This window comes from Lithobates pipiens, unplaced genomic scaffold (genome assembly GCF_037356315.1).
Source record: "Lithobates pipiens isolate NorthernLeopardFrog02 unplaced genomic scaffold, aLitPip1_a1.2 Scaffold_19, whole genome shotgun sequence".
In the NCBI taxonomy this organism is placed as follows: Eukaryota; Metazoa; Chordata; class Amphibia; order Anura; family Ranidae; genus Lithobates; species Lithobates pipiens.
This window is the reverse complement of record NW_027507764.1, coordinates 587,492,824-587,507,908: the sequence shown is the minus strand read 5'-3', so window position 1 is coordinate 587,507,908 and position 15,085 is coordinate 587,492,824. Positions and strand designations below refer to the sequence as shown.

At 43.6% G+C, this 15,085-nt stretch overlaps 1 protein-coding gene across 1 annotated transcript; it reads right to left on the bottom strand.

Annotated features, from left to right (window-relative positions):
- Nucleotides 1-218: 218 nt before the first annotated feature.
- LOC143998417 (cathelicidin antimicrobial peptide-like) lies at nt 219-12,476 on the bottom strand. Its single transcript, XM_077493969.1, has 4 exons — nt 12,103-12,476; nt 9,853-9,954; nt 5,733-5,795; nt 219-527 (listed from the first exon to the last, which is right to left on the bottom strand). Exons 1-4 carry the CDS (start codon nt 12,274-12,276, stop codon nt 411-413), a joined length of 456 nt encoding a protein of 151 aa, XP_077350095.1. The 5' UTR covers nt 12,277-12,476; the 3' UTR covers nt 219-410.
- Between the last annotated feature and the right edge of the window lie 2,609 nt (nt 12,477-15,085).

The following is a 15,085-nucleotide window of genomic DNA, read 5'->3' as shown; positions in this document are numbered from 1 at the left end:
CTGATGTGACTGGGGGGACATTAGAGTGTAAGCTCCTCTGGTACAGAGACTGATGTGACTGGCTCAGTGATCTCTGGTACAGCGCTGCGGTATATGTCAGAGCTATATAAACGTATAATAATAATAATAATAGTGTGTGACCTTGGGGGGAGGGGACATTAGAGTGTAAGCTCCTCTGGTACAGAGACTGAAATAAAGCTCGGCACAGATTTCGGGAATATCATTTTATTTGGATTAATTTGCAGAAATGTTGGAAGCAAATAAAAAGCATCATCCGATACAATTCCTCACACACACAGTATACAATGTATCCACGATAGAGAACATTTCTGATGAAGCGGAGATTGCGCGGTGTACACGGGGAGCGATGGCGGGCGGCGCTCGTATTGCACCGATGGCGTGGTGACCGATCATTTAAATGGGATACTGACGATAGGGAGCTGGAAGCCGATAGATGTGACCTTCTTTTTCACTTTGCAGAAGAATTTGCACTTTTTCTTTTTGCTGGATCGCTTGCTGCGTGAATTCTGAACAAGACAAAAAGCAACAGTAATTTTCACACACCTGCCATCTACAAAGTTACAATGTACAGTCTGATCACTGGGGGAGGGGAGACTGAGAAAATGACTCCTCCTCCTTCTACAAAGTTACAATATACAGTCTGATCACTGGGGGGAGGGGAGGCTGAGGAAATGACTCCTCCTCCTTCTACAAAGTTACAATGTACAGTCTGATCACTGGGGGAGGGGAGACTGAGGAAATGACTCCTCCTCCTTATACAAAGTTACAATGTACAGTCTGATCACTGGGGGGAGGAGAGACTGAGGACATGACTCCTCCTTCTACAAAGTTACAATGTACAGTCTGATCATTGGGGGAGGGGAGACTGAGGAAATGACTCCTCCTCCTTCTACAAAGTTACAATATACAGTCTGATCACTGGGGGGAGGGGAGACTGTGGAAATGACTCCTCCTCCTCATACAAAGTTACAATGTACAGTCTGATCACTGGGGGGAGGGGAGGCAGAGGACATGACTCCTCCTTCTACAAAGTTACAATGTACAGTCTGATCATTGGGGGAGGGGAGACTGAGGAAATGACTCCTCCTCCTTCTACAAAGTTACAATATACAGTCTGATCACTGGGGGGAGGGGAGACTGTGGAAATGACTCCTCCTCCTCATACAAAGTTACAATGTACAGTCTGATCACTGGGGGGAGGGGAGGCAGAGGAAATGACTCCTCCTTCTACAAAGTTACAATATACAGTCTGATCACTGGGGGGAGGGGAGACTGTGGAAATGACTCCTCCTCCTTATACAAAGTTACAATGTACAGTCTGATCACTGGGGGGAGGAGAGACTGAGGACATGACTCCTCCTTCTACAAAGTTAAAATGTACAGTCTGATCACTGGGGGAGGGGAGACTGAGGAAATGACTCCTCCTCCTTCTACAAAATTACAATGTACAGTCTGATCACTGGGGGAGGGGAGACTGAGGAAATGACTCCTCCTCCTTCTACAAAGTTACAATATACAGTCTGATCACTGGGGGAGGGGAGACTGTGGAAATGACTCCTCCTCCTTATACAAAGTTACAATGTACAGTCTGATCACTGGGGGGAGGAGAGACTGAGGACATGACTCCTCCTTCTACAAAGTTAAAATGTACAGTCTGATCACTGGGGGAGGGGAGACTGAGGAAATGACTCCTCCTCCTTCTACAAAGTTACAATGTACAGTCTGATCACTGGGGGGAGGGGAGACTGTAGAAATGACTCCTCCTCCTTCTACAAAGTTACAATATACAGTCTGATCACTGGGGGGAGGGGAGACTATGGAAATGACTCCTCCTCCTCATACAAAGTTACAATGTACAGTCTGATCACTGGGGGGAGGGGAGACTATGGAAATGACTCCTCCTCCTCATACAAAGTTACAATGTACAGTCTGATCACTGGGGGGAGGGGAGGCAGAGGAAATGACTCCTCCTCCTTCTACAAAGTTACAATATACAGTCTGATCACTGGGGGGAGGGGAGACTGTGGAAATGACTCCTCCTCCTTATACAAAGTTACAATGTACAGTCTGATCACTGGGGGGAGGAGAGACTGAGGACATGACTCCTCCTTCTACAAAGTTAAAATGTACAGTCTGATCACTGGGGGAGGGGAGACTGAGGAAATGACTTCTCCTCCTTCTACAAAGTTACAATGTACAGTCTGATCACTGGGGGGAGGGGAGACTGTAGAAATGACTCCTCCTCCTTCTACAAAGTTACAATGTACAGTCTGATCACTGGGGGGAGGGGAGGCTGTGGAAATGACTCCTCCTCCTTCTACAAAGTTACAATGTACAGTCTGATCACTGGGGGAGGGGAGACTGTGGAAATGACTCCTCCTCCTTCTACAAAGTTACAATATACAGTCTGATCACTGGGGGAGGGGTGACTGAGGAAATGCTTCCACCTGCCTGCAGTAGACTGATGACATCATCTTAGCCTAAGCAATGTCACTGACTGGAGGTCAGGGCTGGCTTTTTAATGATAAAAGGCGGAGCTTTTCTGAACAATGATACTGGCCCCGCCCCTTTGATTAATTGGATTTCAGTTTTTTTACAATCATGGAGGCTGAGCACCACATGTGGGCGTTACCTATGCAAATACAATCTGCCTTAGGAACGCCCACTCCTCCAGACTGACATCCGCCCATCAAGGCATTTACATATTTGCATAACCCCTCCCACTGCTTGAATCAAGACTGAGGGCTCCATAGTACTGAGGAAGGGAGCTGGGATGATGTCACTAAGTGATGTACAGCCCCCTGCCTGCCCATCCCCCCAGCCATGTTCTGCCTGCATTGCATAGGGAAGCACAGAGACCCGGTAATGACATCAACGGCTCTAAAAAAAAAATGTAATGCATATGAAAAGGTTTTATTTATTATTTTCATTAGCATGTAGATGAGGGGGAGGGGGAGGGAGGGACCAGGGAAGACATTATAATAACCACTTGCCCCATGGAAGATTTACCCCCCCCCCCCTTCATGACCAGGCCACTATTTGAGATATGGCGCTGCATTACTTTAACTGACAATTGCGCGGTCGTGCGACGTCGTACTCAAATAAAATGTATGTATTTTTTTCCCCACAAATAGAGCTTTCATTTGGTGGTATTTGATCACCTCTAACGTTTTTATCTTTTGCGCTATAAACAAACAAAACTGACAATTTTGAAAAAAAAAAACAATTTTTTTTTACTTTCTGCCATAAAACACATCCAATAAAAAAGTAAAAAAAATAAATTTAATTTCTTCATCATTTTATTCCAATATCTATTCTGCTACATGATTTTGGTAACAAAAATCCCCAGCAAGCGAATATTGATTGGTTTGCGCAAAAGTTGTAACGTCTACAAACTGTGGGATATATACTGGAGTTTTTATTTATTATTTTTAAACTAGTAATGGCGGCGATCAGCAAGTCATAAACAGGGCTGCGATATTGCGGCAGACAGTTGGACACTAAGTGACCCTTTTTGCCCCACTGTGGGAGCCAGGGACTCCAATGCAGCATTCAGTGCTAAAAATATGCACTGTCACTGAACTAATGACATGGGCTGAGAATGGCCAAAAAAAGGGTTAAATGTGTGCCTAGCCAGTGTTTATGCGTACTACGTGTGCCCCTGTCACACTGGTGTGACTTGTCAAACGATTTGATCTACTGTCCGCAATGGAATCGGTCTAACCTGTGCGACTCTGGCTCCATCCGAGGTGCGCCAATTCGGAAAGTAGTTCCTGCACTACTTTTTTGCAAGTTCAGGTGAGACTTGCATAGACATTCGTGGATGAAGTCACACAGATGTCTTCCAAGTCGCACACGGCTGCAAGTGAAGTCGCGTGATTTTAAAGTCGGATTCAGTGTGACTGAAGAGGAAAGTCATACATTTTATTCCCTGCTTTGCCCCCCTAGGAGGAAGTGCAGAATCACATATACCCTGTTTCCCTGAAAATAAGACCTAACGTGATTGTCGGTGATGGCTGCAATATAAGCCCTACCCCCCCCCTTACTAAGCCCTAGTTAAAGTCCTTGTAGGTCTTATTTTCAGGGTAGGGCTTATTTTTGAGGAAACATGGTAGGGCTTATTTGGGGGGTAGGGCTTATATTGCAGCCATCGCAGACAATCACGTTAGGTTTTATTTTGGGGGAAACAGGGTATATAGGGCAGCCCTTAAGTGGATAATATATATATATATATGTGTGTATATATATATATATATATATATATATATATATATATATATATATATATATATATATATATATATATATAAATCAGATTAGACTTCAGCCTTAACAACTTGTTGCCTGCACTATAGCTGAATGAAGGTGACAGTGCGATCTCCTAGTTCTGGGACACCGTCACATGATGCCGGCCCGCGACCATCCCCGCTGCTAGGTGCGGGCAGCGCGCTCTGTGATCGTAGTGTGCTACGGACACTGTTGCTCACGGGTTGAAGTAAACAGCCAATCAGCGTCTCTTTAACATGTGATTGGCTGTGTCCAATCACAGCTGATCATATAGGTAAACAGATGGCGGTTATTGGCATTCCCTTCCTCATGCCGCCAGCATAAGGATCACAGAAGAGAGACGATAACTGGCCTCGCTAAAAGGGACATCTACACTGATAATCCAGGCAGTGCCACCAGTGCTGCCAATCAGTGATGCCTATCAGTGCCCATCAGTGCTGCCTATTAGTGCACCCTCATCAGTGCCAATCAATGCCCATCGGTGCTGCCTCATCAGTGACCATTAGTGCTACTCATCTGTGTCACCTATCAGTGCACCCTACCAGTGCAGCCTATCAGTGCGCATCAGTGCTGCCTATTAGTACAACCTCAACAGTGCCTCCACATCAGTGCCAATCAATGCCCGACAGTGCTGCCTCATCAGTGACCATTAGTGCTACTCATCTGTGCCACCTATCAGTGCACCCTACCAGTGAAGCCTATCAGTGCCCATCAGTGCTGCCTATCAGTGCACCCGTATCAGTGCCCTTTAGTGCTGCCTATCAGTCCCAATCAATGCCCATCAGTAGTGTCCATCAGTGCAGCCTATCAGTGGCCATCATTGAAACCTATTGCTGTGCTGCCTATCAGTTCAGCCTCATCAGTGCCTCCTCATCTGTTCCCATCAGTTCCGCCTCATCAGTGCCAAAAAAAGTGCCAAAAAATGCCCATCAGTAGTGTCCATTAGTGCAGCCTATCAGATGCTCATCAGTGCAGCCGATCAGTGCCCCTCAGTGTCACCTATCACTGCCCATCAGTGCAGCCTCATCAGTGCTTCCTCATCCGTGCCCATCAGTGCCGCCTCATCAGTGCCAAAAAATGCCCATCAGTAGTGTCCATTAGTGCAGCCTATCAGTGCCACCTATCAGTGCCCATCAGTGCTGCCTATCAGTGGTCATCAGTGCAGCCGATCAGTGCCCCTCAGTGTCACCTATTGCTGCCCATCAGTGCAACCTCATCAGTGCTTCCTCATCCGTGCCCATCAGTGCCGCCTCATCAGTGCCAAACAATGCCCATCAGTAGTGTCCATTAGTGCAGCCTATCAGTGCCACCTATCAGTGCCCATCAGTGCTGCCTATCAGTGCCAAAAAATGCCCTTCAGTAGTGTCCATCAATTCAGCCTATTAGTGCCCATCAGTGCCCATCATGCTGGTTTTATTCTTTACCTCGGTCAGGCTGACGCACTTCACATCCTCGTCCTCCTGGTGCAGAACGCAGACCTTCACATCCTGCAAAACACACAGATCTTCTCTTAGCATCAATGACATGAATGTTCAGGAAGAGCGATCAGTCAGCAGATCAGACAGACAGGATATCAGAGGAAGATCCTACATGAGAACCGATTTCCCTGCTTCAGCCATCCATTCAACTACAAAGTGCTAAAGAGGAGAGCGGACGCACACAGAACCAGAAAATCAAACCCCTGCATGTCAGGGAGGTGCGGAGAGGTGAGTGGCTGGCGAGGCCCTGGCTGGTATCAGTGCCGGATACACACGGGTTACATACACTGCGATCGTTAGAGCGAGAGCAATAATTCTAGCACTAGACCTCCTCTGTAACTCAAAACATGTGACCTGTAAAAAAAATTAAAGCGTCGCCTATGGAGATTTTTAATTACTGAAGTTTGGCGCCATTTTAAAAGTGTGCACAGTTTTAAAGCACGACGTTTTTGGTATCTATTTACTCGGCGTATAAAGTTAGCCAATTTTTTTTTGTATAATGTGAAAGATTCACATTATACAAAAAAAATTGGCTAACTTTATTGTTTTTTTTATTTATTTTTTATTCATCAAACAGTTTCTTTAACTGGTTCCCGACCAGCGTACAGCTGATGTACGTCGGCAGAATGGCACGGGCAGGCATATTGGCGTACAGGTACGTCCAATCTTTAATGCTGCCCTGCCATGGCGAGCGTGCCACCGGCAGCTCGCTCGCGTGCTGGTCGGGACCCCCGTGAGTCCGGTCGCAGGTCCTGCGGACTAGATTGCCGTGGGCATACCCGCGATCGTCTCACGGGGCGGCTGAAGGAGGAAATGCCGTTGTAAACAGAATCTCCCCGTTCTGCCTAGCAACTAGTGACGCTGATCTCTGCTCCATGTGATTGGAGCAGAGATCAGTGTTCACTAAATGAAAGCCCAGCCCCCCACACAGTTAGTAACACACCCCTAGGAACACTTAACCCCTACACTGCCACCCACTTGTTAACCCCTTCACTGCCAGTGTCATTTACACAGGAATCAGTGCATTTATATAGCAGTGATTGCTGTATAAATGACAATGGTCCCAAAAATGTGTCAAAAAATGTCCGATGTGTCCACCATAATGTCGCAGTCACAATAAAAATCGCTGATCGCCGCCATTACTAGTAAAAAAATAAAAATAAAACATTATTAATAAAAATGCTATAAAACTATCCCCTATTTTGTAAACGCTATAACTTTTGCGCAAACCAATCAATAATCGCTTATTGCCATTTTTTTGGAATATGTAGAAGAATAGGTATCGGCCTAAACTGAGGGAAAATAATGTTTTTTATATATTTTTGGGGGATATTTATTATAACAAAAAGTAAAAATTAATGCGTTTTTTTCAAAATTCTCGCTCTATTTTTGTTTATAGCGCAAATAATAAAAAACGCAGAGGTGATCAAATACCACCAAAAGAAAGCTCTATCTGTGGGAAAAAAAGGACATCAATTTTGTTTGGTCGCCATGTTGCCAATTGTCAGTTAAAGCGAGGCAGTGCCGAATCGCAAAAAGTGGTCTGGTCTTTGACCAGCAAAATGGTCCGGTCTGTAAGTGGTTAACGGACAAATTACTGAAGTCTGAAGTTATAACTTCCAACCAGTAATTTCACAGTAAATAGATGAATAATAAATGAGGGCGGCACAGTGGTGTAGTGGTTAGCACTCTCACCTAGCAGTAAGAAGGGTCGCTGGTTCAAATCCCAACCACGACTCTACCTGCCTGGAGTTTGCATGTTCTCCCTGTGCCTGCGTGGGTTTCCTCCGGGTACTCCAGTTTCCTCCCACCATCCAAAGACATACAGGTAGGTTAATTGGCTTCTGTCCAAAATTGGCCCTAGTATATGAATGGGGACCTTGGATTGTGGGCTCCTTGAGGGTAGGGACCAATGTGAGTGTGTAATGTACAGGGATAGGGACAATTGTAGACACTCAGGTTGAACTGGATGGACTGGTGTCTTTATTCAACCTTACTAACTATGAAACTATGAAACTATTATCTTATAACATAATAATATGGGGTTTATCTTGTACCTTTTCTGCAGCCGCAGATTCTCATCCTCTTAACTGTGTGAGAACAACACGGGATTGTGGGTAAATCTCATACACATTAAACACGTTCTTTTCTTCTAGTTAGGAGGGCAGGGCTGGAAGGGATCATTTGTCTTTTAGACACGCCCCCTTCTATGACACTGCAGTGAGAGGCGTGCCTCCGCTGCCACATTTTTTTTGGATGGCTTGGACCAATGGTGCTTTTCCATTGGTCCAAGGCTCCAAGCTGTCCATTGAGCTCAGTGCCTCTGACAAGAAGTGAGGACAGGCTCTGTGAGCTCATCCTCTCAGTCTGCTGCAAACAGAGTGCGCCGGCTTGTATTTAAACTGGCCGCTCTGCAGGTAGGTTGTAGTAGCCCCACATTTTTACCAGTAGTGTGGTAGGACTTCAGCTACATACCCCCCCACCCCCCCAACCACCTCACCTGCCTCCCCTGACTGCATGACCCGGATGGCAGCTGGAGCATGTTGGCTCAATCTGTCAGCTTATAAATTCATAAGAGCTCCACACATGCAGCTAGCATAGCTGCTCCTATGAAAAGCAATCCACGGTGGATCGCATTTCAGAGGATATAAACTCTTAAAAATTTTGCACCCCTGCACCACAACTGTGGTTGCAAGGCCATTGTGGCATTGCTCCCTTCTTCGCTTGAGTGGGTCTTGCTGTTTAATTTTTTCTCTTGTTCAGGTGGGGGGTTGGGGTACCATAGCGCCTTGCAGCACGGTAATGCGTAGTAAAGCGCTTGCGGTACCATGAGTGCAGGAAAGTGTCATGGTACTTAACCCTCAAAAAAATTATCATTAGTTATCAATAGGTTTGCATCGATACTGGTATCGGTGCTGATACTTAGCAATTGCACGAGTATCGGTACTCATGCTAATGCTCAGATACCTGAAACTGATCATTTCAGGCTCGGTTGTTTCAGCTGTCAGTGGGATTCCCCCACTGACAGCTGAAATGTAAAAAAATTTTAGATAAAAACAGCCGGCAATTATCGGTTGTTAAGGAGCGGTGCCATTGCGTCCCTAACAACCGTTGACTCCCCTTTTGACAGCAGAAGTGTAAACTGCAGTGCCAATCGGCTGTCGAAAAAAAAAAAAAAAAAGCTGGAGAATAATTATTAACAACATTGCTCTGCCACGGAAACGGAAAGATAATAAGAAACATTGTTTCATTTTGTATCTTTCTGTTTATTCATCTACAGATCTAAGGAATGAACTTCCATCTGCAGATGAATTCATTATAAAGAAACCTGACAAGTAAAAAATAAAAAAAAAATATTATTTTTTCCATTAATTTTTCATCTGTTTAACCCCTTATTAACCCCTAACTTACTATAATCGGCCTTAATTAACTCCTTATTCTCCTTCTCCATTTAATGATTATTTCCCTGCTGATTTTTTTTTTGTTCACTTCTATTTTCTAAACTATTAATAATTAAAATATAATTAAAAGTAATGCAGTGCCGTATCGCCAAAAAGGGACTGGACATTAAGGGGGCAAATCCTTCCGGGGGGGGGGGGGGGTTGAAGTGGTTAAAGCAACCTGTCAAATAAAACATATATATATTTTTTTATTTTATTAAATGTTCTTCTCTTTAACTCTTAATTTACTCTAATCAGTCTTAATTAACTTCTTATTATCCTTCTCCATTTAATTATGATTTTCCTGCTAATTTTTTTCTTTTTTTGTTTACTTCTATTTTTATAAACTATTAATAATTAAAACTTTTTTATTTGTTCGTTAATATTTTTACACCTTTAACATATTTTTACACAGTTCACATTGATAAAAAAAAAAAAACACAAAATGTAAAAAAAAAAAAAAAAAAATGTATTTCATTTGTAAATAACTTTTTAATGCTTTGTACCGTTGCTCACAGGCAGAGATCGGTAATTGGTATTGCGAGTACTAACACAAAAAGTATCGGTACTAAAAAAAAATGGTATCGGTGAATCCCAAGTTATCAATAATTGATTTATTTCCTCACCCCGTCCTTGCTGTGGTCACATCGCTCCAAGTCAATCTCCTCAGATTTGGGGCAGTCCGTCTCCTTTATCAAGAAACCGATTGCTGGAGAGTCTCCCTCCTCCTGCGAAAAAGAAAAAAGAAAAGACAAAGTGTATCTAAATCCAGCAGCAAAAATGTAACATACTGCAGCTTATCTGTCCTCAGATGTGGTGGTTGCATTAGTTTTCTTTTTTATAGCCTTTACTTTTCCTGTACTTGTAACACACTTCCTGCACTAGGGCAGCAAAACTCACTTACTGCAATGTATCTATGGAGGAGCAGCATTGTTGACAGGACAAGGAGTGGACATCGGCTAGTGTCAGTGCTTCAAGTGCCTGGTGAAGCACTGACACCAGCCGTATGTCCACTCCTTGTGAATCTATTCCAAATTCTTGAATGGCCTTTGTCCAGTCCTTTTTCTCTTTAGCCCAGGTAAGATGCTTCTGATGCTGTCTCTGGTTCAGGAGTGGCTTGACACAAGGAATGTGATAGCTGTAGCCCATGTCCTGGATACATCTGTGTAAGGTGGCTCTTGAAGCACTGACACCAGCCATAGTCCACTCCTTACATAGTTACATAGTTAGTAAGGTTGAATAAAGACACCAGTCCATCCAGTTCAACCTGAGTGAGTGTCTACAATTGTCCCTATCCCTGTACATTGCACACTCACATTGGTCCCTACCCTCTAGGAGCCCACAATCCAAGGTCCCCAATCATATACTAGGGCCAATTTTGGACAGAAGCCAATTAACCTACCTGCATGTCTTTGGAGTGTGGGAGGAAACCGGGGTACCCGGAGGAAACCCACGCAGGCACAGGGAGAACATGCAAACTCCAGGCAGGTAGTGTCGTGGTTGGGATTCGAACCAGCGACCGTTTTTGCTTCCAGGCGAGAGTGCTAACCACTACACCACTGTGCCGCCCCCACTCCTTGTGAATCTCCCCCAAATTCTTGAATGGCCTTTGCTTCATAATCCTCTCAAGGCTGCGGTTATCGATGTTGCTTGGGCACGTTTTTCTACCACACTTTTTCCTTCCACTCAACCTCCCAGCAGGGGCGAACTGACAACTCATGGGGCCCCCGGGCAATAGGAGATTATTATGGGTCCCTCGGGCAATAGGTGATTATGGGGCCCCCAGGCAATAGATTATGGGGCCACACAGCATACACAAACACACACAGACACACAATATACACACACAGTATACACACACAGAATACACATACACACACTGAAAAGGTAGTGGAGAGGCGGAGCAGCTAAAATCTTGGGATTTGAAAAAAACACAGATTTTTACATACTGTCCCTGGTTTTATTGAGGCTGGCAACCCTGATGGGGCCCCTTGGTGGCATGGGCAGTGCCTGAGTGCTCGAATGGTCAGTCCACCCCTGCCTCCCAGTAATATGCTTGGATAAGGCACTCTGTGAACAGCTAGCTTCTTTAGCAGTGACCTTTGGTGACTTACCCTCTTTGTGGAAGGTGTCAATGACTGTCTTCTGGACAACTGTCTAAGTCAGGGGTCTCCAAACTGTGGGCCGAGGGCCAGATGTGGCCCTTTGCTAACCTTTGTCTGGCCCTTGGGGCACAATTCCTCCCACTGATATGAGGCACTATTCCTCCCACTGATACCAACAATGGGGCACTATATCTTCCCCTGATAACAATGATGGAATACTATTCCTCCTACTAATAGGGGGAATACTCCTCCTCATATTGACCACCAACCCTGAGACCATATTTATTATCACTGACGCTGGACCTCGTGAAATTTTCTGCCCTTGCGGACCACAATCCAGCCCTCCTAAAGTCTGAAGGACAAAAAAGTGGCCCTTTGTTTGAAAAGTTTGGAGACCCCTGGTCTAAGTCATCAGTCTTCCCCCGTGATTGTGTAACCCACGGAACCAGACTGAGAGACCGTACGGAGCAGAGGTGTCAAACTTGGTGGCCCTCCACCTCTTGCAAAACTACAAGTCCCATGAGGCATTGCAAGGCTGACAGTTACAAGCATGACTCCCACAGGCAGAGGCATGATGGGACTGGTAGTTTCCGCAATAGCTGGAGGGGCCACCAGTTTGGCACCCCTGATTTGAAGGCTCAGGAAACCTTTACAGGTGTAGAGAGATTGCAATTTTTTGAGATGGACCTGTAGTAGGGTCTGGTCTACAACACGGTGCTCTGGTCTTGACTATGAAATATTCGGGTCTATTATGAACCGTCCATACCGTACCTCCAGGATGGGGCCAGGGAGCTCAGACAGGAGTTTGAAGAGGAACTCTCCATCTTCTCTTTGGTTGTAGAGATCCACGGCCTCTCTGATCCATCCATCCCGGTCCGGAGACTGAGAGCGCGCCACCTCCAACGTGACCGCCGAGAGCCACACCACACACTGCCAGACCTTCATCTTCTCTCAGGGAGTGGTGAAGGTGATGTCCCTGTCTCTGTGATCTCCTCTTTTATAGTGTCCCCGTCTCGTTCTTTTGCTGGAAGATGTGACTTCATGGCATTAGAAGCTGAAATCCCAGCCAAGATTTCCTCATCTTCAGCCTGCCCGAGATTGCAGAAGATCTAAATCACTGCCAGAGCAAATTCCTTGCATAACCTTTCTAATCCCGCAAACGTCCTTTACCACCTCGCCAGACACAATCTCAGATCTTCAGATCTTGTTCTATCCGGAGTCAAACTTTTTATTAGTGTGTGAAAAAGAGAACCGGACAATTTCTGCAGCAGGTCTTTTTATTTGGCCATAACTTTTGCAGGCCATACACGGGTCGAATTTCGAACTCATTTTCTTTTCAAAATCAGAAAATTCATCTTTTTTGTGATCCAATGGAGCCACCATTGATTTTCGAAATTCAGCCGACCAAGCCTTCAATTTCACCTCATGTTGCTACAGAAAAGAATTTTCTTGGCCGGGAATATTCTTTTCTCTCTGTAAATTTTCTTTTATCTCCGTAAATTTTCTTTTCTTCTTACATTTCTCGCACGATTCTCCCATCATTGATTAGAAAATCGTTTGATTTTCAAAAAAATTCCAACTAATGGTGCGAAATTCATACGAAAATTCTTAGATACAATTTTCGAAAGAAAATTCTTTTGAAATTCGAACCGTGTATGGCCGGCATTAGATGGACGCTGGAAATGAGTTACGCCGGCCATACACGGTTCGAATTTCGAAAGAATTTTCTTTCGAAAATCGTATCTAAGAATTTTTGCATGAATTTCGCACCATAATGCAGGCCATACACGGTCGAATTTCAAACAAATTTTCTTTTCAAAATCAGAAAATTCTTTTTTTTTGTGATCCGATGATGCCACCATTGATTTTTGAAATTCGGCCGACCAAGCCTTCAATTTCACCTCATGTTACTACAGAAAAGAATTTTCTTGGCCGGGAATCTTCTTTTCTCTCTGTAAATTTTCTTTTATCTCCGTAAATTTTCTTTTATCTCCGTAAATTTTCTTTTCTTATTGTAAATTACATTTCTCGCACGATTTTCCCATCATTGATTAGAAAATCGTTCGTTTTTCAAAAAATTTCCAACATGTCCGATTCCTCAAATTTTATTTCCGCACGAAAATCGGCTGTTGCTGCAGCCCCCACTAATGGTGCGAAATTCATACGAAAATTCTTAGATACGATTTTCGAAAAAGAAAATTCTTTCGAAATTCGAACCGTGTATGGCCGGCATTAGATGGACGCTGGAAATGAGTTACAATTTAACCACTAATGCCGGCCATACACGGTTCGAATTTCGAAAGAATTTTCTTTTGAAAATCGTATCAAAGAATTTTCGGATGAATTTCGCACCATTAGTGGGGCTGCAGCAACAGCCGATTTTCGTGCGGAAATAAAATTTGAGGAATCGGACATGTTGGAAAATTTTTGGAAAAACTAACGATTTTCTAATCAATGATGGGAGAATCGTGCGAGAAACGTAATAATGCCGGCCATACACGGTTCGAATTTCGAAAGAATTTTCAATGATCAATGATGGGAGAATCGTGCGAGAAATGTAATAAGAAAAGAAAATTTACGGAGATAAAAGAAGATTCCTGGCCAAGAAAATTCTTTTCTGTAGCAACATGAGGTGAAATTGAAGGCTTGGTCGGCCGAATTTCGAAAATCAATAGTGGCACCATCGGATCACAAAAAAAAAACAAATTTTCTGATTTTGAAAAGAAAATTCGTTGGCCTGCATTAGATACGATTTTCGAAAGAAAATTCTTTCGAAATTCGAACCGTGTATGGCCGGCATTAGATGGACGCTGGAAATTAGTTACAATTTAACCACTAATGCCGGCCATACACGGTTCGAATTTTCAAAAGAATTTTCTTTCGAAAATCGTATCAAAGAATTTTCGTATGAATTTCGCACCATTAGTGGGGGCTGCAGCAACAGCCGATTTTCGTGCAGAAATAAAATTTGAGGAATCGGACATGTTGGAAAATTTTTGGAAAAACTAACGATTTTCTAATCAATGATGGGAAAATCGTGCGAGAAATGTAATAAGAAAAGAAAATTTACGGAGATAAAAGAAAATTTACAGAGATAAAAGAAGATTCCCGGCCAAGAAAATTCTTTTCTGTAGCAACATGAGGTGAAATTGAAGGCTCGGTCAGCCGAATTTCGAAAATCAATGGTGGCGTCATCAGATCACAAAAAAAACAAATTTTCTGATTTTGAAAAGAAAATTCGTTCACAATTCGACCGTGTATGGCCTGCATTATACAGGCCATACACGGGTCGAATTTCAAGCAAATTTTCTTTCGAAAATCGTATCTAAGAATTTTTTGTTTGAATTTCGCACCATTAGTGGGCTGCAGCAACAGCCGATTTTCGTGCGGAAATAAAATTTGAGGAATCGGACATGTTGGAAATTTTTTGAAAAACTAGCAATTTTCTAATCAATGATGGGAAAATCGCGCGAGAAACGTAATAAGAAAAGAAAATTTACGGAGATAAAAGAAAATTTACAGAGAGAAAAGAAGAATCCCTGCCAAGAAAATTATTTTCTGTAGCAACATGAGGTGAAATTGAAGGCTTGGTGGCGTCATCGGATGACAAAAAAAAAGAATTTTCTGATTTTGAAAATAAATTTGTTTGAAATTTGACCTGTGTATAGGCCATACACAGGTCAAATTTCAAACAAATTTATTTTGCAGCCCCCCACTTATGGTGCGAAATTCATACGAAAATTCTTAGATACGA